Source organism: Neofelis nebulosa, chromosome 8 (genome assembly GCF_028018385.1).
Source record: "Neofelis nebulosa isolate mNeoNeb1 chromosome 8, mNeoNeb1.pri, whole genome shotgun sequence".
Taxonomy (NCBI): domain Eukaryota; kingdom Metazoa; phylum Chordata; class Mammalia; order Carnivora; family Felidae; genus Neofelis; species Neofelis nebulosa.
In genome coordinates, this window is record NC_080789.1 from 119,805,671 (window position 1) to 119,830,266 (window position 24,596).

General features: G+C 36.5%; 1 protein-coding gene across 3 annotated transcripts; it reads left to right on the forward strand.

Annotated features, from left to right (window-relative positions):
* Positions 1-330: 330 nt before the first annotated feature.
* On the forward strand, positions 331-24,299 carry ENKUR (enkurin, TRPC channel interacting protein). 3 transcript variants are annotated; one of them, XM_058681676.1, is made up of 5 exons: positions 337-780; positions 8,405-8,550; positions 12,597-12,820; positions 15,703-15,849; positions 24,001-24,299. In XM_058681676.1, the coding sequence occupies exons 1-5, from the start codon at positions 704-706 to the stop codon at positions 24,172-24,174; spliced, it is 768 nt and encodes a 255-aa protein (XP_058537659.1). In that variant the 5' UTR covers positions 337-703; the 3' UTR covers positions 24,175-24,299. The 3 variants fall into 3 exon arrangements, with proteins under 3 accessions (XP_058537661.1, XP_058537659.1, XP_058537660.1); XM_058681677.1 differs by lacking the exon at positions 337-780 and adding an exon at positions 5,649-6,697; XM_058681678.1 differs by lacking the exon at positions 15,703-15,849 and having other exon boundaries at positions 331-780.
* The last annotated feature ends 297 nt before the right edge of the window (positions 24,300-24,596 follow it).

Below are 24,596 nucleotides of genomic sequence, written 5' to 3' on the forward strand. Positions count from 1 at the left end.
GGGAGGGCCTGCGCGCCGGAGCGCCACACCCACGCCCCGAGCAACCTCACGCCGAACACGTGACTAGCTGTCCGCGCTCCACCTATGTGAGTCCTCCCTGCTCCTCAGGCTTCTCCCCACCCACCCCGTCCAGCTCTCGGAGAAGGCCTTACGTCAGCCTGGCCTCAGCGGCTCGCCCCACCGCCGCCGAGATTGGCGCCTGCGCACGAGAGCCTTATTGTGTGACGCCTGCGCAGGAGCTACGCTTCCCTACGGTCTGCAGTGGAGCGTGTCTTCCTCTCCAAATATGCAGACAGAAACGAGCAGTGTGTTTAAGTAAGGGGACGCCATTCAACTCATTATTCCCAAAGGCACACATAAACAGTGGTTTCCATATTGAACTTCTCAAGCAGAAGAACTGCAGAGGGAAGAAAACCTAGTTTGCAGGGCTGCCTTCTACTTCCACGTAGCCTAGCAACTGTTACCCAAGCAACCACGCCGTCAACAACGCTAAGCAACCTCTAGAGAATTAGAAGGGCTATTTTATTTTCTTCCTAAGGGAGGACTGCTGACAGGTCAAAGGGGAATTAGGTGAAAGAGAGAAACCTAAGTTCCGTGAGAAGTCAAGAGTAGGAAAGGAAACGGGAAACAGTGAAGAAAGGGACAGACATACTGGTATAGTGAGAAAAAAGTTGACCATATTTAAGGAGTCATTTTGGTGGCCATGGATACAACTTGCTTTTCTGAGAGCATTTATAACCTCATACCCAGTGACCGGAAGGAGCCTCCCCAGCCTCCTAGGTATGTGGGTAAACAAAAGATTATCACTTGAAACAAGAATAAGGAATAACTATGCCATTTCAAGATTAAGCAACATACGACTTTTAAAAAGAAATTACATATATTTTTGTCTTAATGAAGTAGACTTGGATGCCAGCTTTTAAGGAAGTGGCTGCAAAACCTGGGTATTTAACATCTATGTCACAATTCACGGAGAGGACGGTCCAGTGCTGTGAGAGGGCCGTTTTATTATGTTAGCCACCTGTTAATATAGTATGTAATTGTTTTGTAATTTAATTGTTCGTACATGATGTGGCATACAAAATAGCGTGAAATTTCTTGTTACTGAAAAAAGAAAATCACAGTTTTATTGTCCTGTGTTAGGATACTTCCTACTTGGTTTCAGGGGTTCTTGTTTTATTTCTGACTACACTACTGCTCCCTCTCTAAAGGGATAGTAGTTATTTCTGAGATTGTTGTCAAATATACATTCCTGTTTGTTTCTGAGGCTCAGTTTTTTGACTGGTAAGACAAAATAGATTCGTTTCTAAAGTCTTTTTCAGATCTGATAGTTGGATAGAAAGAATAGATGGGTAGAGACCCAAAAATTTTACATGGGTGTTAGGACCCCTTAAGTTCCCCACATTTCAAAAAGGTAACCCTGAAGTAAATATCTCAGTTAGTCTCCTGTGTATAAACTTAGAACTTATGCAAATCTATGGGGAGAAAAGAAGGTAACTAGTGCAGAAGATCTTATTCCTCCTAGAATTCGAAATATTTGCTGTTCTTTACCTTTCTTCTTTTCCTGATGCACGTCAAAACCACATTGAAAGTGCGATGGGCTTAAAAAAAAAGACTGCAACTAACTGGTTTGGGAATCATGAATAAATTTTCATTTATTTTCTTATCTGTAAGACACACTAAATGATCCAGATCATCTTTAAGGTTCCTTTCAGATCTAATGGTCAATTATTTATACTAGTAATTCCTTGGGGTATATAACATCAACAAGTGGGCAAACCCTTCCATTGTAAGCCCAAGAATCTGGTTTCAATAAGAGCAGTACCTATATTATTTTCCATTAGTTTCTCAGAATCTAGCAGAGAATGGAAAGAGGAATGTAAAGTAAGATGTGATGGACTTGTAGAATTTATGACGAATGTTCAAATTAACTATTGCTGAATGAACTTTTGGTCAAAAAATCCAGTATGTTGTACAAGATAAAGTTCCTCTTCTCTGAAACCCACTGGTAGGCTGTATTTTCTAGAGAGTACTGAATTTGAAAGTTAAGATATTTTATTAGATAGGTGTTCTGTTCATTGATAAATTAAAAAGAGGCATCTTTACTGCATCTAAGTAATTTTTTCAAGAAATTTTATAGGAACAGTCTAGTCTGTTCATTTGATAAGCAATAACTGAGCCCCTATTTATGTGTATAACATTGCCTTTGGAGAATGTTCTTGGGAAATGTTGGAAGTGATAGCACAAACTCCTTGGTTGACTCTGAAGGAATAAGTAAGAAAAAGGAACTTAGGGTGAAGGGAATAGAAGGCATCAATTGTGGTGCCAGAGAACTCTCTGTTAGGGTGAGACTGTCCACAACATCCTACACTGTCTGCAACAACCTGGGGAGGTTTTACTTTGATAAAGATGCCATACAGGCAAACCACTAATATGTAAAAACAGAGCATAATAACACATTTAACAAATTCCTCCTCACCACACTGATACTAACTTGCCCTGACCCAATCCCCCTGTTAGTGGTGTTACGGAACCAGGCTGGAACACTGGCGGAAAAACCAAGCGGCATTCAGAGATCTTGGTGGATCGGAGATTTATTTAACACCGGTGGGCTCAGGGGAGACCATTTCTCCAAAGATCTGAGCCCTGAATGCAAGCAGGAAGCGTAATTTATAGTTGTCTGCCTCCGTATTTGGGGGGGGGAGGGGGGTTGCGCGCATGGCAAACAGGGCAAGAAGAACCTGGAAGAGGGGTTTCTAAGCCAGAGACCAGAGCTTGTTTTAGTCCTCGCGGCCATCTTATGGTGTAAAACTTTATTCATTTTCCCAACAGTGGTAAGAATCTTAAGAAGGAAACATAGGGGGCACCTGGGTGGCTCAGTTAGTTAACCCTCTGACTCCTGATTTTGGCTCAGGTCATTATCTCACGGTTTTGTGGGTTCCAGCCCTGCGCTGGGCTCTGCACACTGACCATGAGGAGCCTGCTTGGGATTCTCCCTCTCTCCCTTTCTTTCTGCCCCTCCCCGTCTTGTGCTCTTTTTGTCTCTCTCGAAGGAAGGAAGGAAAGGCAGGAAGGCAGGAAGGCAGGAAGGCAGGGAAGAAAGAAAGAAAGAAAGAAAAGAAAGAAAGAAAGAAAGAAAGAAAGGAAGGAAGGAAGGAAGGAAGGAAGGAAGGAAGGAAGGAAGAAAGAGAGAGAGAAAGAAAGAGAAAGAAAGAGAAAGAAAGAAATCTATTTGCATTACTGAAAGAAAGAAAGAAAGAAAGAAAGAAAGAAAGAAAGAAGAAAGAAAGAAGAAAGAGAAAGAAAGAAAGAAATATATTTGCATTACTGAGTTATAAACCCAGCTTTAAGAAAGCTCACTGTGGCTCTTTGCAAGACTAGCAAGATTACTGTCCAGCTTTCACAAAGTGGTGGATTTCTCAACAACTGACTGCATTGTGATCTCTCATGCCTCAGAGGTTACAGTTTCCTTGGGAAACTAAAATACAAACATTAAAATGTTGATTAACAATAAAACCATATCCCAATGAGAGATGCGGATAACTAATGAGAACTTAGAAAATGGATCTGTGCAATGAAAGTGGGGTGAAGGCCATCCTCTTGCAGTTGAACTTAATGAGCTGGGATTTAAGATCTAACAATGTTAAAGTCAATGGGAAGCCATGAATCAGTTTTCAAAATTTCAATTGCTCATGACACATGAGATGGTTTCCAAGATGTTCACCAAATTTGTCACCCTTCTGTTGATGGCTCCAGTTACTTAAAATCTCCAACCATTCTCTCTTTCCCTTTTGTTTAAGGCAATATTCCAGATATGTACCAAACAGTTTATGGAACCATTATCTTTAGCACAATACTTCCATTAATGAATTCATTAGCATTTTGACACTCATGTCCCACCATTGCCTCACATTGAAATGCCCACATGACTTATAGCTAAGGTCAGTCTCTCTCATCCTATAATTAATGTAACTGATTTTTTAAAAATCTAAACTCATCATTGATCTACGGAGATAGTTTTGCACTTTAAGTCTTTCATACACTGTCTCAACCGTCCCTCCCAGCTTTGTGTTATTTGTAAATCTAATAAGTATGTCTTGTATATCTCTGTCTGTCATTGAATAGGGCAAATATTTTGCTTAGTAGACTAAAGGACACTTCTCTCTAGGCTGACAGCCATTCAATGTTAGGAGGGTTCAGTCAGTCATCCATGTGCATACATTAATCAATTCATATCTCTCTTATCAGTAAGGATAAGAGGCTCTGCTAACATAAAGGTGTATATTATGTCTAAGGTATTTGCCTGATTTGTGAGTCAAGTAATCTTTTTTAAAAAATGATATTCATTTCAGGGAATTGAAACTCCAAATGGCTCATTTAATCATTGCTTCTCTACAGGTTTTTAGATGCTCTCTAAAATTTACATCAGATTCACCAGCATGGAGTTTCTGGATGCATGCTTATTTAATGTGGGAATATTTAATGTCTAAGCACTCACTAGTTGGCTGTTTGGTTTTTTTTTAAGGCTTTCTGGTTTTCACTGGCATCAACTGTGGCATGGAGTCTGAATTTCATTTTCACAGCTTTTCATTTTTCTTGGACTATCTTTCATTTTCTTTATTTTCCATACTACTATATCTATATTTTCTGAGGTTTTATAACATCTCTTTGTTTAAAGTCTAGTTATGTATCTGACTTTGCTAAGTAGTCTTGACTATTATGAAATCTTAGATAACATACTTATTTTCTCCTGAGGTTCTTATCTACTTTGCTGACAATTTGTATCCAATAATTCAACTGGGGAAAGCAGTAGTCCTTTTAAATGAACTTATATTCAAAGAAAGCCAGGAATATTCCAAAGTCCTTGTTTATAGAATAATGAAATTTTATGTTAAAATTCTCATTGCTGCCATATGTGGTCTCAGAGTTTTATGACTAGTGTTAGAAATTGTTATTCAGATTTTAATATAGCTGTCCAGTCTCTCTCTGCAGACTTCCACAATAATAACATTTTTCTTCATCTCTTGTAAAGAAAAGAAACTTTGCATGTACTAATATGGAAAGAAATCACATTATATTAAGTTTTAAAAAACAAGGTATATTTCATACATAAATAGAAACATAGAAAACTAAATTTATTTGGAAAATGGATTGAGGAGATAGAGTAAAACTAGATTTTTATTCATTTTTAAAATTGATATATAATTAGTATATAGCATTATGATAGTTTCATCATTTTTTATTTTTGTAATTTGGAAAAATAAAAAATTATTCATAAAGTATAAAATATATTGTTTTGTATAACAAATGGGTACGCTTTCAGCTCACAAAATAATGTATTGAATCACAAGATAGCAAATTAAAAAGAAGTGAGAGCATATACACTCTTTTCTTACCACAGGGGAAGTTATTATATTAATCAAGAGATATCTGCCAATTCCAACTTCTGTAGGAAACTTAAGGCACAAATTTAGATTGAACATTATTTTATAAAGGTATCTAATAAACTCATTCTTTTTAGACCACAATTAATCCCCAACCATTGAATTCAAGGTTGAGGAAAGGCCTCTAAAAGCAAGAAACAATTTAATGTTTTTCCAAGCAAACGTATCAGCATACATAAGAAAATAATACAAGTGGGTGCCTGGGTGGCTCAGTCGGTTGAGCATCAGACTTCAGTTGAGGTCAGGATCTCACAGTTCGTGAGTTCAATCCCCACATCAATCTCACTACTGTCAGCACAGAGCCTTCTTCAGATCCTCTGTACTCCTCTCTCCGTCCCTCCTCTGCTTGCACTCTCTCTCTCTCTCTCAAAAATAAATAGACCTTAAAAAAAGAGAGAGAGAATACAAGTTGTTAAAAGTGGCATAGCTAAACTTCTGCTTCCAATCAAGGATGAAATTTATCGTCTCACCTTAAACAACTAAAACATCTGAAAACAAAGTGTAAAACAATAGTTTTTCATACACTGGCCAATAGACAGCACAGAGCAGTCACCCCTAAGAAAGGAGAAACAAGCCCTACAATTGCCCCAACATTCTCCCTAGAGAGTTTCCAGGCCAAAGCTCAAGTAAGAGGAATTTAAACAAAACTCAGCAGTTCCCTTCTAGACATAAAGGATACCATGCCTAAAATGAAAATAGTCTACTAGGTGGGATTAACAGTAGCTAAAACACTGAAGAAAATATTGTTGACTTTGAAGACACAGTAATAGAACAATACAAAATGAAACAGGAAAAAAAACTGAAAAGGAAAACAGTGAATCAGTGAATTGTAGACAACATCAAGCAGCCTAACATAAGTATAATTAGAATTACATAAGAAGAGAAGAGAGATGGGTAAACAGAAAAAATATTTGAGTAATGTCCAAAATTTTGACAAATTTAATGAAATTTCTAAATACCCAAATCCAAGAACCACAATGAACACCAAGCAGGAAGAAGAAAAAGAGGGAGAAGGAGGAGAAGACCATACCAAGGGACATTACAATCAAATTTCTTAAAACCAGTAATAAAGGGAAAGTCTTAAAAACAGCCAAAGATAAAAAAAACATTAAATACAAAGAAGATAGCAAATATCTCATCAGAAACAATGGAATCCAGATGTTAAAAAGTCCTTAATGCACAAGAAAGGATACAAGTTGGAAATTTGGATCTGCATAATGAAATAAAGAACACTGGAAATGGCAAATACATGGGTAAATATTAGAAATTATTTTTTTCTCTTTAAATTTCATTAAAATATAGTTGGCTTTTTAAGGGGAAAAATCACAATGAATTATGGGTTTTATAGCACATGGAAGTAAAATATGTTACAACACTAGGACAAAGGTGGGATGATGGGTAAATGCAAGTATTCTTTTGTTAAGGTTTTTACACTCTATATGAAATGGTATAATGTTACTTGAAGGTAGACTATAAGTTAAACATGTATATTATAAACTTCAGAACTTACATAAAACAAAACAAAGTCAAAAAATAAAAATAAGGCAAAATAAAAAGAAGAAGAATGAACAAAGTGGTATGTAGAAAACAAATAGCAAGATGGAAAATTTAAACACGGAGTTTTATTCATTTTTTATTTTTACTTTTTAAATTTTTTGTTTATTTTTATGTTTTCTTTTTTTCTTTTTTTTGAGGGGGGAGGGGCAGAGGGAAAAGGAAAGAGAAAATCTTTAAAAATATTTTTTTAATGCTTATTTTTATTTTTGAGAGAGAGAGAGAGAGAGAGAGAGAGAGACAGAATGTGAGCAGGGGAGGGGCAGAGACAGAGGGAGACACAGAATCCAAAGCAGGCTCCAGGCTCTGTGCTGACAGCTCAAAGCCTGACATGGAGCTCAAACTCACGGACCATGAAATCATGACCTGAGCTGAAGTTGGACACTTCACCAACTGAGCCACCCGGGCACCCTTGGAGAGAGAAAATCTTAAGCAGGCTCCACATCCAGCATAGAGCCTGACTCCAGGCTCAATCTCACGACTGTGAGACTATGACCTAAGCCAAAATCAAGAGTCAGAGGATTAACTGACTGAGCCACTCAGTCCCCCGCAAATGTATTTTTAAAATTACATCAGATATGAATGGTCTGAACACCAAATAAAGGAGATTTTTAGAAAGGTTAAAGTTTCTATGCTTTCCATAAGAAAACTCCTTTAAAAATAAAGTCACAAAATAAGTAAAAAGTCAAAGAACAGAAAACACTGTGCTGCCACAAATCAAAGGAGTGCTGAAATAGTTTTATTAATATGACATAGAGTAGATTTTTGAGTACAGAGTTTTAAAGGGGATAAAGAACATTACTTTATAATGATGAAGTAGTCAGTTCAAGAAGATGTGATAATTTTATTTATTTTTATTTTTAAATGTTTTTATTTGTGAGAGAGTGAGAAAGAGAGAGAGAGCACAAGTAGGAGAGGGGAAGAGAGAGAGAAAGGGAGAGAGAGAGAGAATCCCAAGCAGGCTCCACACCATCAGCACAGAATCTGATACAGGGCTTGATCTCATGAACCAAGAAATCATGACCTGAGCTGAAACCTAGAGTCAGATGTTTACCCACTTGAGCCACCCAGGCACCCTGATATGATCATGTTCTGTTCTCATGGAGTTTATAGTGGGGAGAGAAAGGACACAGTTCACCAATATCAGGAATGGGAGAGGAGACATCACCATTGATGCTACACACGTTCACATGATAACAAGGAAATACTATAATCTTTACACTGGCACCTCTCAGGGCCAAACTTCCATCATAGGGTACCTGATAGGGCTCAGATAATTATGCTTTATGTCTATCTCTGAATGAATATAGACTTATATACATTAAAATGTATATCCTTTCTTAAACTGTAAGCAATTTTTACTAGAAATATAAATGCTACAATTTTTTTTTTTTTTTTACTTTTAGGTACGTATCCATTTTTAAGGCCTCTATTAAAGATAACACGCAAAAATGTAAAGCTGCAATGAAGACTATGGGACCACCGAAAGTTGAACTACCTTCTCCAAAGAATTTCCTGAAGAAACATTCAATGGAAAAAACTCTACCACCCAGTAGGTTTCATCACTCTTTTTAGTATTAAAAGTGCTAACAGCGGGGTGCCTAGGTGGCTCAGTCAGTTAAGCAGTTGACTTTGGCTCAGGTCATGATCTCACGGTTTGTGAGCTGGAGCCCCACATCTGGCTCCATGCTGACAGAATGGAGCCTGCTTGGGATTCTCTCTCCCTCCCTCCCTTTCTGCCCCTCCCCAACTTGCCCTTTCTCTCGCTCAAAATAAATAAATAAACTTGAAAAAAAGTGCTAACAGATAACTTAACTAGAATTATCTTACTGCCTATGAATATTAAATGTTCATAGGTGATTGGTTCACCTCATATTTAACAGAAACTGAGAGGCTAGGAGAAAGTAGAAGTAGAGAATTCAGTGGAAAAAGAAGGTGGAGAATGCTGAGTTATACCCCAAATAGCCTTTCCCTGTCCTGGTGCGTACATCTGAATGACATCTTGGACTACTTAATGAAGCCCTACCGCTAGCACCACATGCCTCACCATCCTAGTCCCTAGCCGTATGACCTTCAGTAACAAATGACAATTATAAGAAGAGTCCTAAGCCCCAATGAGAAGATGGCCTAGCATCTAAACCCTGTCTGGTCTTCCCTGCAAGAGATGAGAATCACAACTGTTATACCAGCTGAAGCAACTATCAGGCATGGGCTTTAACTCTCCCAGATCTCTAAGACCATTAGGACAGCAAATAAGTCAGGTGTAATGGAGGACCCTTCGTGAATGAGTGGTGGACAGAGCCAGCTTCTCGGGCATTCGCATGGGGAGGGCCACATGCTGAGGAGCTTGGTGTAATGCTTTGCTTTTGCCGTCTTGAAATTCTTGATGTTTGATCAAGGTGCCCCATGTTGTCATTTTGTACCAGGCATTGAAAATTGTGTAATTAATAATGGTCATTGAGCATATAGATTTTAGGAAGAAGGCTATCTGGAAAATGGATGTATGCATGGAAGAAGCTTCTTCCCATCCTGGGTGTATCTTTCCTGATGTTTTAAGACAATAGAGAGGAGAGAGAAATTAGTCTCTCTCTTTTAAAAAGTTAGCCTTTTTTTGTCACCTGGCATCAAGAAAATAATTCAACATCTGAAGTCCAGCTAGGGTGGATCTTTTGACAAAAGTGGAACTATTTCTCCCTATGGCAATATTTGCTATCCCATAATCCTCTTGCAAAACCCATGTGCCGTGACAAAGGATGAGGACATTATCAGGAAAGAGGAAAAAAAGCACATCTAAACATCCATGCATAAGTTCATGTCTTCAAAAGTCTATTTTCTGTCTTTCTCAAGAGGAGTCTTGGTATTTTGTGACTCACAACCACTTGTGAACACTGGAAAATTGTAAAATGAAATTAGTTTATGTCAATGATATTAGTTGGGTTCTCATGTATCCTCTGTAGGGTTAAGCACATTATACAATACACTGCCAAACTATATAAATCCTAAACATCAAATAAGGAAAAAAGGGAAGAAGTCTATCTCTCCCATTAAAACAGGACAACACAAACACAAAATTATATCTGCCTTATGAATAATCAAGAAAGCTGGGGTGTTGCAAGAGTTCAATACAATGAGTTAAATAAAGGTTATATATATATATATATATATATATATATATATATACACACATACATGCCAAGGCTGCTGCTAGTCTCTTTTTGAATATTCTGCCATTTCAAACACAATAGTTTTGATGCCAGCAATTTGTTAGACACACTGAAAACAGATACATGAACATTTCTCTAAATTCAACTGATAGAACATTGACATGACTACAAGGCTGTGTTGACATTGCCATTTTGACATAACGTTAAAAAGCCAAACCATTTGGTTTTCAGATTTATTATCCCAACTGCCGAATAATTTGTGAAAAGACATCCTCATCCCATTTTCCAAGCCTCACCCCATTGCCAACCCCTCCTCCTGGGATGAGAGAAAAGATGATGTTTAGGTAGGTTAAGGGAAAGAAGATGGCCAGTGTTAGGCTCCATCCACTGGACAATCATAACCAACCAAGGGTTGTCATTTGCTCTACTTCCTCACCTAAGAATGAATTATCAGTCTTTCTGAACTGTTTCCTCACGTTCTAAGAATTTAGTTTACCTCTTATATACATTTATAAAACTACATATTCCCTTATAGCTACAGGAGCCATTTGCATGCACTTTCAACTCATAATTAAATTTGGCCAATGAATAATTTCAGTGTGAACATCTAGAGGAGAGATACCTCTGATTTTTTAGGCAAACATTATGCAAATCTGATTTGGTTAAGTGTATCTGGCAGAAAGAAATTCTTTGGGTTGTAACAACGAGTCCTTATTCTCTGCTCCAGGCTTTATAGGAACTCCAAATGAAATCTCTAACAATGCTCACAACATCTCAGTAATGTATTACATAGGAAGATACTATTTTGGTAGATCAGAAACAGTAAACAACTTTCACATATGGTTCAAGCAAATATATATATTATATTCTACATATTAAACTTAATTTTTCTTTCCCCACTATAAACTCCATGAGAACAGAACATGAGAGTTCTCTCCATAAGAACTTTGTCTCTTTTGTTTACTATCGTATCTACAGTTCCCAGATCATTAACTGGGGACATGGTATTTGCTCAACAAAAATATGCTGCATGAATTCATGAATAAACAAATTTTCCAAAAACTCCTTTATAATATTTCTAGGTGTGTAGAACTATATCAGAAGTATTAGTTTGCTGGAGCTGCCATAACAAAGAGTCACAGATTGAGGAGCTTGAACAGAAATGTATTTGGTCACAATTCTGAGTGCCAGAGTCCAAGATCAGGGTGTTGTCCGAGTTGGTTTCTTCTGAGGCCTCTGTTCTTGGCTTGCGGATGGCTGTCTTTTCCATTTCTTTTCATATGGTCTTCCTTCTGTGTGTGTCTGTGTCCAAATTTCTTCCTCTTCTAAGGACGTCCATTACATTGGGTTAGGACCCACTCTAGAGTGACCTCATTTTAACTTAGGTACCTCTTTAAAACCCTGTGTCCAAAGGGTTTTACCTCTGGTACTGGTGTTAGGGCTTCAACATATGAATATTGGGAGGGACACAATTCAGCCCATCATGAGAGGTTAATCCAGTCCTTAGACTTTCTAATAATATCTTTTTTCCTGCTAATACAAGTCACAAAAACTCATAAAAAAAGTTCAAACAGTGCAGAAATGAATAAAGCCAAAGTACCTAGTAATTGTGTGGAGTTAAGATTTGAATAAGGTTTTGTCAAGACGTCTGTTGCCTTCAGTTCTTGGAAATAAATTGTAGTTATTTTACATTCTTTTCTGACAAACCATTTTGATGTGGCTGTATCAAAATAGATGAGTTGGAATGGTCAAGTTGAAGAGGCTGTGTAAAAATGGCCAATTTCATCTGCTGCTAATGAAGAGAATGCGGTAGAGAGAAATAAATAAGATGAATTCTGTATAGTAGTAATTTTAGGAAGTGAGATGCAATCAGGGAGGAACGAATAGGAAAGTTCAACTGTGTTGGTAATTTTTGTGAAGCTGCATGTTGGGTACATAGTTATTACATGATCTTCATACCTTATAGTAACAAGAGTTCTGGTGAAAAAAAAATCCATACAGTCTTGGATTTTCATCAAGTTTGATGTATTGGTGATTTTTCAATAACTTTCCTTTGAATAAGCAATTATTAGCAATATTGGTAGTACTCAGAAAAGAGTTGAATTTTTTCCAGTGAGAAAGCTGAACATTTGTTGTTGACATCTTTATTAGAAAATATTTTCACAATAACTAGTACAAATATATTGGTTAGCTAGCATATGATTTGGGGGCTTATCTCCTTTCCTTAGGTTAGTATATTGTTCTTCAGCATATTAATTGATTATGTTGCACTTAATATTTTGCATTTATGATTACTGATTTTTTACCCAAAATATTTGAATATATTATTAATAAAACTCTAATATCCTCATGGTAAAATATCCAGATATTATAAACAGTATTGAATAGCAATGTTTATAATTTAATATTAACAAGGGTATGTTATATTTAACAGAAAAAAAATTTTATTGGAATGAGCCCAGAAAGCCTCCTGTGCCACTAAGAACTGATCATCCAGTCATGGGAATACGAAGCGAAAAAAATTTTATAAACACAAATGCAGCCGATGTCATTCTGGGAGTGACTAAGAAGCCTAAACCAATTTATGTTGACAAAAGAACTGGAGATAAGCATGATCTTGAAACTTCAGGACTATTTCCAAAATACATCAATAAAAAGGTAACCTTATAATATATTACTGGACCTAAAATTCAAATAATTTAAGAATGATGTTCATAATGATCATCTATATTATCACTAACAGTGCTCTCACTGGGAAAATTATCTAGATTGCCAATTATCATTCCTCTGAAGTCTGTGCTTGATCCAAATTATATGTGATGAAATTATGAAGAATTTGGAAAGAATAACACCATGTTGCCTAGTAGAGGAAAACTCAGGTTGTTCCCTTAATTTCAATTATTAATATATTTACCAATTCTAACAGTCTCTGAAAGATGTTAATTTTTAGTGAGGTAGAAATTTCATGAAAAGCATAGTCATTACTATGAATCATTACTAAGAAATAGCTTTTCAGAAAGTCCTAAGGGACACCTGGGTGGTTCAGTTGGCTAAGCATCTGACTCTAGATTTTGGCTCAGGTCATGATCTCATGGCTCCTGAGTTCATGAACTCTCTTGGGATTCTTTCTTTCCCTTTCTGCCCCTCCCCTGCTTGTACTCTTTCTCTCACTCTCTCAAAATAAGTAAATAAACTTAAAAAAAAAAATAAAGTCCTAAGATTTAGTCATTAGGCTGCAGGATCTTGGTAGCAGAATGAGGAAAAATGAAGAGGAAAATAATTTTAGAGCCATCTCTCCTATCAGTGTACAATTTCAGCTTGAATGTGCTTGGAGTAAAGGAGACCTTGAAAGTACTATACAATAATCTAGTCCTTTGGGGACCTTCATCTCTATCTGAAAAGGTGCTCATCGTAGAGGCATACAATTTCATTGGTGAAAATTATAGGAGCCTGAGTTCATTTAAATATAGAAGACCTTTAAAATTTGAAAAGCTTACAAAAATACCTTATACAAAACCTATTTCACTTTGTATACTTACAGAGTACAACATTGCTTAGAACACACATAGGAAAATATGAGTGCACAATCCTAAAGAATAGTAATATGTAATAATGAGTCATGGCAAAAAAAAAAAAAAAAAAGAAGAAAGGAAGGACAGAAGGAAGAAAGGAAGGAAGAGGAAAAATAGAAAAGAAATTGCAACGAAATTGCAAAGAAATTGTATGAAGGGCTTGCACTGAGGTAGTCCAATGATCTACCATGATAAATCCAATGCCTGTTCAAAGCTGAAACAGGAACTTCGAGGCTGTCATCAGAGCACACCACCTATTCTCTGAGAAACTCTTACCACTCTGTAAGCTAAGATGCTTCTGGAAGACCTCAGCAGGTATCGAGGGGTTGACAGCACATGCTCATGAAGTTATGTCAGACTTCTTTGAGTAATTCCTCCTTCTGTGTCCTGGAGGCTGCCCATATTCCTTGTCCCATGGGGTGTGGAAAAGCAGAAATTTCTGTCTCCTGGCTGACTCTTCAGAGCCATTTCCAAGCCATTATTTCTCCACGATGACATAAAAACCCTTCTCCTTTGCTGGTTGTGCCACCAGTGACCACTTTGTGCCCCTCCTTCTGACTGCCTTCTGCCTCAGCTGTCCACTTCAATGCATCTTCTTCCCTGAACGGAAAATTGAGAGTATTCCACATGGAGACAGAAAAATGTGAAGTTAATCTACCTGTGCTTGTTTACCAAGCCATGCAAATGCTCTGCACCGATGGTGTTGCTGGCCAAGCCTTCAGGGCTCATGAAGGACTTCTCAACTTACTTCCCACTGATCAGAGTTCAGTTTTAAAAATCTGTGAATGATAAGTGAGATAGTAAGTCTTTTGAAGGGAAATGCCATTTTCTAAAGTGTATTTATTTATTTTGAGAGAGAGAGAGAGAGAGAGGCAGGGAGGGGAAGAGAGGAGGAGGGAGAGAGAATCCCATGCAGGCTCCGCACTGTCAGCACAGAGCCCAATGCAGGGCCCGAACTCACAAACCAGGAGATCATGACCTGAGAGGAAACCAAGAGTCAGACGCTTAACCGAATGAGCCACCCAGGCTCCCTGGGCAATGCCAGTTTTTAAAAAGTGAGTGAACCTCATGTTTTAGGTCCAAATGAGAAACCATTTATGAAAACAAACCGAGGTATACAGCAATAGTAGTAAGACAGTGTTTCCAGTTCTCCCTCTGTGATCTTTAAGAAGTCATTAGATTTATCCCAGGATTGTAGTGAGGGTTAAAGGATATAAAACCTGTCAAGCACTTGACACAATATCTGGCACCTAATAAAAGTTCAATAGAGAATGGCTATTATTAATTATTAACATTAATGGTATGCATTAGCCCTCAGTGACCCAGCACACGGGAGCCTTTCAGATCACTGAAGCTTTTACCCATTTGTGAGATAGCTCTTTTTCCTAAAATGTCTTACATTATTCCCTTTATTAAACAGAATATGCCAAAAATAATTTTGTGATGACTCAGAATCATTATTATGAACATCAGGATCTGTACCGAGCTTTAATGAGGTGTTGCCCTAAGTGTTTCTGGAAACAAATTGGACTGTTTACCACTGCACTAATTTACCAGAATGCTATGGTCTTAGAATTTATTTGTATAGTGTTTTGCAACTTTCCAGAACACATTTATAGCTAGGATTTCTACCCCCTTTTTTTTTTTAGCCAGGGTGGGTTAAGTTATGCTTTGATGACAGACAATCCCCAATTTCAGCAGCTAAAAACCAACTAAATTTTATTGTTTGCTTACACTCCATGTCCACTGAGAGTTGGCAGCTCTGCTTCTTGGGTTTAAAAGATGAGAATCAACAAGTTCCCAATGAGAAAAGAGAAAATAAAATTGAATTTTGTCAATTTTCCATGTTCTGAGCAAAGGCTTTAAATCTGTAACATTTCTTTTTCTCCCAATCACTAGTTGGTATGTATACATATGTAAGTTGCATTCAGGATATTGATTTTTTTTTTTCTGAAAAATCCTTATAAGGATTACGGTGTCACACCTGAGTATATATGTAAGCGAAATGAGGAAGTAAAGAAAGCCCAAGAAGAATATGATAAATATATCCAGGAAAACCTTAGGAAAGCAGCTATGAAAAGGCTGTCCGATGAAGAAAGGGAGGCAGTTCTTCAGGTAAGTATCCTGTAATTTATATTCATATGTAACACTTTAGAACATCTCTGAAAGAAAGGTCCATTGTCGATGATTCTTAAAGCCTGCACCTTGACTCTAAAATCAGAATGCTTTCATTTGGTTATGGTGACAGCTACGTGCGGCACACTGGGTTCTTTGGGGAGAGCAAAAGTTGTAATATAAGAATTATTGAATAATGTTTTGTTTCCAATTTTGTGAGCTATTGTTTTTTCCTGGGATAGTTAGTGTCATAAGGAAGCCCACCTTCTCCTTCAATGAACATGCAGAAGTAAGGCAAAAAAGCATTTTTATTTTCATTCTCATGTCCCTGAATTTTTCAAAAATAATATCCATAAAATAGATATTTTTCACTAGATGGAGCTCTAGAATAATTGAAACAGTTCCTAGACCAATTTTTTTTTCTTTCCTGTAAGCCAAATGTCCAAATTTTAAAATAACCAGCTGTGAAGTTTTTAATATATTTTCCTTATTTTGAATACAGTAGACATAAAGATATATGACCTTATGTGTTTAGTGCAAGACTTTTAACTGAAGCATTTAAAATATTGAGAGATGTGAGCAGGGTTGCTCCATATCTTAGGAGATTATTTATTAAGCACCTAATTGTTCTCTTCTAAAGTCATGCTATCTTGGGGCACCTGGGTAGGTCAGTCAGTTAAGCGTCTGACTTCGGCTCAGGTCATGATCTTGCGGTTTGTGAGTTTGAGACCCGTGTCAGGCTCTGTAATGACAGCTCAGAGCCTGGAGCCTGCTTCGAATTCTGTGTCTCCCTCTCTCTCTCTGCTCCTCCCCTGTTCATGCTCTCTCTCTCTCTCTCTCTCTCTCTCTCAAAAATAAACATGAAAAAAAAATTTAAACTAAATAAGTAAATAAATAAAGTCATGCTATCTCTTCTAGAGGTAAAAATAGTACTTTATTCTTTGTTTTGTTAGTTTTGAAAGATTTCTACAAATACATTTCTAATGACCTTTTAAAAACATAAAAAAAATTTTCCTACATTAACTTCTGTTGAAAATGGATTTGTATGCTGTTATAAATTCTTAACATTTTATCAATGTCATAATAGTAAACATTTACTAAATTCCTGCTTTGCATATAGTATCATGCTAAACCTCATGGATGATAAAAAGGGCATGAGATAAAATTCTACTATAGGTAATGTTGTAATATAATAAGAGGTGATATGTATATATGTAGATGTTTGTGTGTGTGTGTGTGTGTGTGTGTGTGTGTAGAAATCATAAGTTTTATTAGGTTCCACGACAGAGTATCTATCCACTGAAGTATGTAGGTACATGTCTTTATCTGGGCCTTCAACTGCACAAGAAGAGGCTATTCCAGACAGCAGAAGTGGTCTAAAGGCAAGGACAGTGTCTCTTTGACAGCCTTTGTTGAGTACCTTACTCAGTACCCAGTATAAACACAGATGTTTAACACAGGTGTGCTAGAAAGAAGAAAGGAAGAAGGTAGGCAAGAAGACTGGGAGACAGGGAGGTGGGACTTTGCATGTCATTTTCACAAAGACTACTGGTTTTTGGTCCATTCTCTCTCTCTCTTTCTTTTTCTCTCTTTCTCTTTCTCCTTCTCCAACCCCATCTCTCCGTAGTTCAGATTCTATCATCTTTAGAAAGTACATGCTTTTGTGAAAGTCAGGTTTTTATATCTAACCGATGCTGGAAAATAGGAAAAGGCACCAGTAGATAGATCATCCGGACAGAAAATCAATAAGAAAACCTTAGCCTTAAACAACACTTATTAGACCAGATGGACTTAACAGATATATACAGAACATTCTATCCAAAAGCACCAGAATATACATTCTTCTCAAGTGCACATGGAACATTTTTCAGGATAGACCATATCTTATGCCATAAAACAAGTTTCAGTAAATTTAAGAAGATTGAAATCATATCAACCATCTTTTCCAACCACAATGGTATAAAAGTAGAATCAATTACAAGATGAAAACTAGAAAAATAACACACATATGGAGATTGAATAATATGCTAATGAACAACTAATGGATCAATAAAGAAATCAAAGGAGAAATAAAAAATACTTTCAGACAAATGAACATAGAAATACAACTAAAATATATGGGATGGCAGTCTAAGAGGGAACTTTATAACAATAAAAATCTCAAATAAGCCATCTAACTTTATACCTAAGCTAGAAAAGAACAAACTAGAAAAAGAAGAACTAGAAAAAGAAGAACAAAATAAACCCAAAGTTCTAGAAGGAAGGAAATAATAAAGATCAGAGTGGAAATAAATGAAATAGAAACTAAAAAGACTAGAAAAGATCAATTAAATTAAGAACAGTTTCTCTAAAAAGATAAATTAACCTTTAGTTAGATTCACTAAGAAAAAAAGAGGACTTGGGGCACCTGGGTGACTCAGTCGGTTAAGCATCCGACTTCGGCTCAGGTCACGATCTCACGGTCTATGAGTTCAAGCCCCGCGTCGGGCTCTGGGCTGATGGCTCAGAGCCTGGAGCCTGCTTCTGATTCTGTGTCTCCCTCTCTCTCTGCCCCTCCCCGTTCATGCTCTGTCTCTCTCTGTCTCAAAAATAAATAAACGTTAAAAAAATTAAAAAAAAAAAAGAAAAAAAGAGGACTTAAATAAATAAAATCAGAAATGAAAGAGAAAAAGTTACAACTGATGCCACAGAAATACAAATGATCATAAAAGACTACTATGAACAGTTCTATGCCAACATTTTGGGCAACCTAGAAGAAATGGATAAATTGCTAAAAACATACAGTCTTCAAAGACTGAATCATGAAGAAGTAGACAATCTGCATAGACCAAGTGCTAGTAAGTAGATTTAATCAGTAATCAGAAAACTCCCAACAAATAAAAGTCCAGGGCCAGATGGCTTCACTGGTGAATTCTACCAAACATTCAAAGATTTAACATCTATCCTCCTCAAACTCTTCCAAAACATCAAAGATGAAGGAATGCTTCCAAATTCATTTTATAAGGCCAGCATTACCCTGATACCAAAACCAGACAAGAACACCACACACAGTCACAAATCATAGACCAATATCCCTGTTGAACATAGATGCAAGAAACCTCAACAAAATATTAGCAAATCAATTTCAATAATATATCAAAAGTATCATTTACCATGATCAAGTGAGATTTATTTCAGGGATGAAAAGTTGGTTCAATACCTGCAAATCAATCAACATGATAGACCATATTAATAAAATGAAGGATAAAAACCATATGATTATTTCAATAGATGCATAAAAAGTATTTGACAAAATTCACCATCAATTTAATTATAAAAATTCTCAATGAAGTAGGTATAGATGGAATGTACTTCAGCATAATAAAGGCCATGTATGACAAGACCACATGCTGAACAGTGAAAAGACAAGGATGTTCACTCTCACCACTTTCATTCAACAGAGCATTGGAAGTCCTAGACAGAGCGATTAGGCAGGGAAAAGAAATAAAAGCCATCCAAACTGGAAAAGAAGTAAAACCCACTAATTATGTATGACATGATTTTTCCTCCAAAAATCTGTTAGAACTAATAAATGAATTTAGTAAAGTTGCCCAGCACAAAATCAAGATCTGTTTTGTTTTTATATACTAACAACAAACTTTCAGAAACAGAAATTAAGAAAATAATTCCATTTACAATCACAATAAAAAGAATACAATACCTAGGAATAAATTTAACCAAGGAAATGAAAGATCTTTGCACTGAGAACTTGTAAGACACTGATGAAAGAAATTGAAGAAGACAAAATAAATTGAAAGGTATTTCATGCTCATGGATTGAAAGAATTAATATTGTTAAAATGTCTATATTACTCAAAGCAATCTAGAGATTCAATGCAATCCCTATCAAAATTTCAAAGAACAAACTTGGAAGAATCACACTCCCTGATTTCAAACCGTATTATTAGGATATAGTAAAAAACAGTATGGTATGGGCATGAAAACAGACACATAGATCAATGGAACAGAATAGAGAACCCAGAAATAAGTCCATGCATATATGGTCAATTAATTTATGACAAAGGGGGCAAGGATATACAATGAAAAAAGGACAATCTCTTTTAAAAGAGTGTTGGGAAAACTGGACAGCCACATGCAAAAGAATGAAACTGGACCATTATCTTTCACCATATGGAAAAATTAACTCAACAAAGATTAAAGATTTGAACATAAGACCTGAAGCCATAAAACTCCTAGAAGAAAATATAGGTAGTAATTTCCTTGATATCAGTCTTGGCAATGATTTTTTTGGATCTGACTCTAAAGGCAAGGGCAACAAAAGCAGAAATGAGCAGCTGGGACTACATCAAACTAGAAAGCTTCTGCACAGGGAGGGAAATCATCAACAAAATGAAAAGGCAACCTCCTGAATGGGAGAAGATATTTGCAAATCGTATATCTGGTAAGAGGTCAATATCCAGAATATATAAAGAACTCATAGAACTCAACAACAACAGTAACAACAACAACTAAAACCCAAACAATCTAATTAAAAAATGAGCAGAGGATCTGAATAGATACGTTCCCAAAGAAGACATGCAAATGGCCAACTGGTACATGAAAAGATGCCCGACATCACTAATCATCAGGGAAATGCAAAGTAAAAACCACAATTAAATATTGCCTCACATCTGTCAGAATGACTATTACCAAAAAGACAATGAAAAGTGTTGATGATGATGTAGAGAAAAGGGAAACCTCATGCCATGTTGGAGGGAATGTAAATTGGTGCAGTTACTATAGAAAACATTACGGAGGTTATTCAAAATTTAAAAATAAGACTATCAAATGATTCAGTGATTCCACTTCTGGGTATTTATCCAAAGAAACTGAAAACACTAAGTAGAAAAGATATATACCCCCCTATATTCACTGCAGTATTATTTACAATAGCCAAGATATAAAAGCAATCTGATTGTCCATATGTGTGTGTGTTATGCTAAGTGAAATAAATCACACAGAAAAAGACATACTATATGATTTCACTTACATGTGGAATCTAAAAAACAAAACAAAACAAAACTCATAAGAGTGGTGGTTGCCAGAAGGTAATGCGGTTGGGGGTGGGTAAAATGGGTGACGGGAATCAAGAGATACAAATTTCCAGTTATAAAATAAATAAGTATGAGGATGTAATGTACAGCATGATGACTATAGTCAGTAATATTGTGTAACACGTTTGCAAGTTGCTAAAAGAGTAAATGTTAAAAGTCTTCAGCACAAGAAAACATATTTTGTAACTTTCTACAGTGACAGGGTAGTAATCAGAAAACTCCCAACAAATAAAAGTCCAGGGCCAGATGGCTTCACTGGTGAATTCTACCAAACATTCAAAGATGTAACATCTATCCTCCTCAAACTCTTCCAAAACATCAAAGATGAAGGAAGATGAGATCCAAACTCATATAGTTGTATGTTCTTGAGTCAGCCACATTCTGCTCATTCTTCATAAAATAATAGTCTCACTATACCTGCAAGGGGTCATCTAGTCTAATGATTCCACACTTCTCATTTTACAGATGAGGATATAAAATGCAAATATATTGAGTTTTGTTATCTATTCATTCATTTGAACACCTACCACGTTCCAGGCACTGTATCCAGGCCAGGGGGTACTATTGTGAGCAAGACAACTGCAATCTTTACTGACAGTGAACTTAGAGTTTGGTTTACATTTGCCCTTGGTCACAAAATTATCGAGTAGCTAAAAAGGGACTAAAACCTACATCAACCACTTCATAGGTCAGTGTTTCCCCACTACGTCATACACACATGCATAGGAAGTAACAAAAGGAAGCTCTGTCAGTCGGAGATCCAACAGGAAATACAAGGGACCTTCATCCAGGATTCAGGATTCTGAATTTATGAAGGAACTATTTACAGAAGTGAAGCAGGGCTAAGGGAGCAAACAAAAAACACAGAAGCACCTCAGGACTGAGGACAGTGGGAATCCATCACCACCCTAGGCTTAACAGCAAAGGCAAGAAAGTGTTACCAGAGCATGATGAGATCTGGAGCCTGGAAGAGGGGCCACCTATCAGGATTGCAATTACAGACAGATGAGCCAGAACTAGCGTCCAGATAGTCAAGGGAGAGGAAGAAGAAATGCCCCAACCTCTCTCTCCTCCCACCAGTGCTGATTCCAGAGGCTGGAGGGCAAAAGAGCTGGAGGTATTGTGGGGAGCCCGCCCACAAGAATGAACCCTGACTCCCACCCCACAACACCATGGCGCTCATCACAGAGCAGGACAAGAAGGTGGAGAATGGATGGGGGTGTTGTGGGCACAAAAGAAACATGGAACCAGAGCCACTTATTTATTTTATGACTGCTTCTTCCTAGTTGAAGTTTTCCCCAAATTAATGATAAAAAAAATGGAAGAAAGAAAAATTAATAAAAAAAATCAGTATTGCTGCAATGAATAAAAGATGTTTTAGATGCAGTAACAAAAGTAAGTTTTAAAAACAGCAAAGAGGCTATTTCAATATAATATGAAATATGAGTTACATCTAGTTCCCATCTCTGGCTGTTGACTTTGATCCAAACATTTTTGTACACACTGGAAGATAAAGCAAACTATCCTTTAAAAGATAAAGGCTACAGAGAAAAAGTGTAGCTGCTGTGACCACAAGTAATGTGGAAATATCACTCAAGTAGCTAGAAAAACCTTTGATATTTGAAAGTGTATAAATGCATGGATTTCCTCTCTGCAGTAGACACCCCTGTGGAGCACTGTGGAAACATATTTTTCATTTCATAATAAAAGACTATGAAAAAAGAATTCTGAGGTCATCTTTTTGGAATACATCTCATACACTATTAAGGACTATACACTAACCCATCCCCCTCTTTTTAAAATTTAACCTGGATATCTTCCCTGTATCTTTTCTTTAAACCCTTTATCTAGACTCACTCAATGAGGTTCAAAATCCGTTGCCCTTTCCCCCAGCCAACCTATTCTAGTTCTCATCATCATTTAACCTAAGCATAGAAATAAGCCATTGAAATTTTATTATCCCCCAAAAGTTTTTACAAGATTAAATTTGTACTATGAGGGCTTATTATGAAGGTGTGATTATAAGGCACTTCTAATCTTTTCCAAAACCTAAATATATAGCCATGGATTTCAAGGACTGTATTTTCAAGACAATATTTTAAATTCTATGTTCAGTTTGACTGTTTTTGTGTAAATAAAATGATTTGTGCATCAATAGTGAATAATAGAAAGTGTTAATTTTTCAAATTTCAGAGCACGAATTCGATTAGAGGTTTTGGCCCATTTTGTCAATGAGATCTCTAGTGCACTGTCATAAGGGACTATGCAGAGATGAAATTACCTTTATTGCTCCTAAAAGATCCCTAATTTTGAATTCATAGATTACTGAGAATATAAAGCATTAACTCATTAACTACATTATTGAATTAGCATGCGTGTTACATTTAATGACATCTCAGTCATTTCTAGTATACATTAATGGGAAGTATAGATCCTTTGACTATATGAAGAGTTCTTTATAATACATGGAAAAAATACATAAAAGATCATCTCTTGTTAAATTGAGTTTTGGCATTTATGCAATTCCATTTAATCACATATAAGCAAACATGCCATGCAAGCCCAAATCAAGCCTTTTCATGAATGAAGATAATGGCTTAAAAAAAAAGTTAAAGAAAAAAAACCTAAAATTTTTACAATAAACAATTTCCTATTCAAAAATATGTTTTGCCTGGTGAGGAGGTGTGGGGGTGGGGGTGGATATCACTTTTAAATTGTTTTTACCAAAACATTTGCTATGAGTTTAGTTTCATACTACTTGTAACTCTGCACATTCATAGTTGATGGTAAAAACAAGTACAGTAACATTAAAAACAGAACAAATAAATACTCCCTCTGGGAATTGAACACACAATCGAGGACAGGACTTGGCCTCTGTATAATATGTTTTGTTACTTAGCCAAGTGCTTGATAAATACTTATCATCCTGTAACGTTATCTTCCTCTGTTTTCTTTACCAATTTGCATTTTTCTTCACTAGTATACTTTTTTTTTTTTTTTTACCATTGACATTACTTTTGCAGCTACTTTAATATTTACGGTGTTCGTCACATTTTCAGGGGCTGAAGAAGAACTGGGAAGAGGTACATAAGGAGTTCCAGTCCCTCTCTGTGTTCATCGATTCCATACCGAAGAAGATTCGCAAGCAGAAGCTGGAAGAAAAAATGAAGCAGCTGGAACATGACATCGGTGTCATTGAAAAGCACAGAATTATTTACATTGCCAATAAGTAATAACGGATTTCTAAAATAGAGTCATTTTCACATAGGAAAAAGCCCGCTGGAAAACATAAACATGAAACTTTGCTTTTCAAAGAGGAAAATACTCTGAAAGAGAATAAAAATAGTTTTTACCGAAATGCTTAGGCGATGTTTAAAGGATAATTGAATTATTCTACTTACATGAGGGAAAATTCTGTTTTTACCAGCGTTAGGTTTTCTAGGCATGAAGTTTGATGTTGCGTGTTCCAACTTGTAGTATAATCCATTATTATTATGTACTTGTTTCACATAAATATTAATTTCCGGGCCCCAAAGAATAAAGCCAGCACTAGGAACTTCCGATTTTTTCTACACTGCACGATACAAAGAACAACAACATTAAAAACTTAAGTATTTTGAATTGGAAATAGTGGCATATGCTTTCTTGCTTGGCA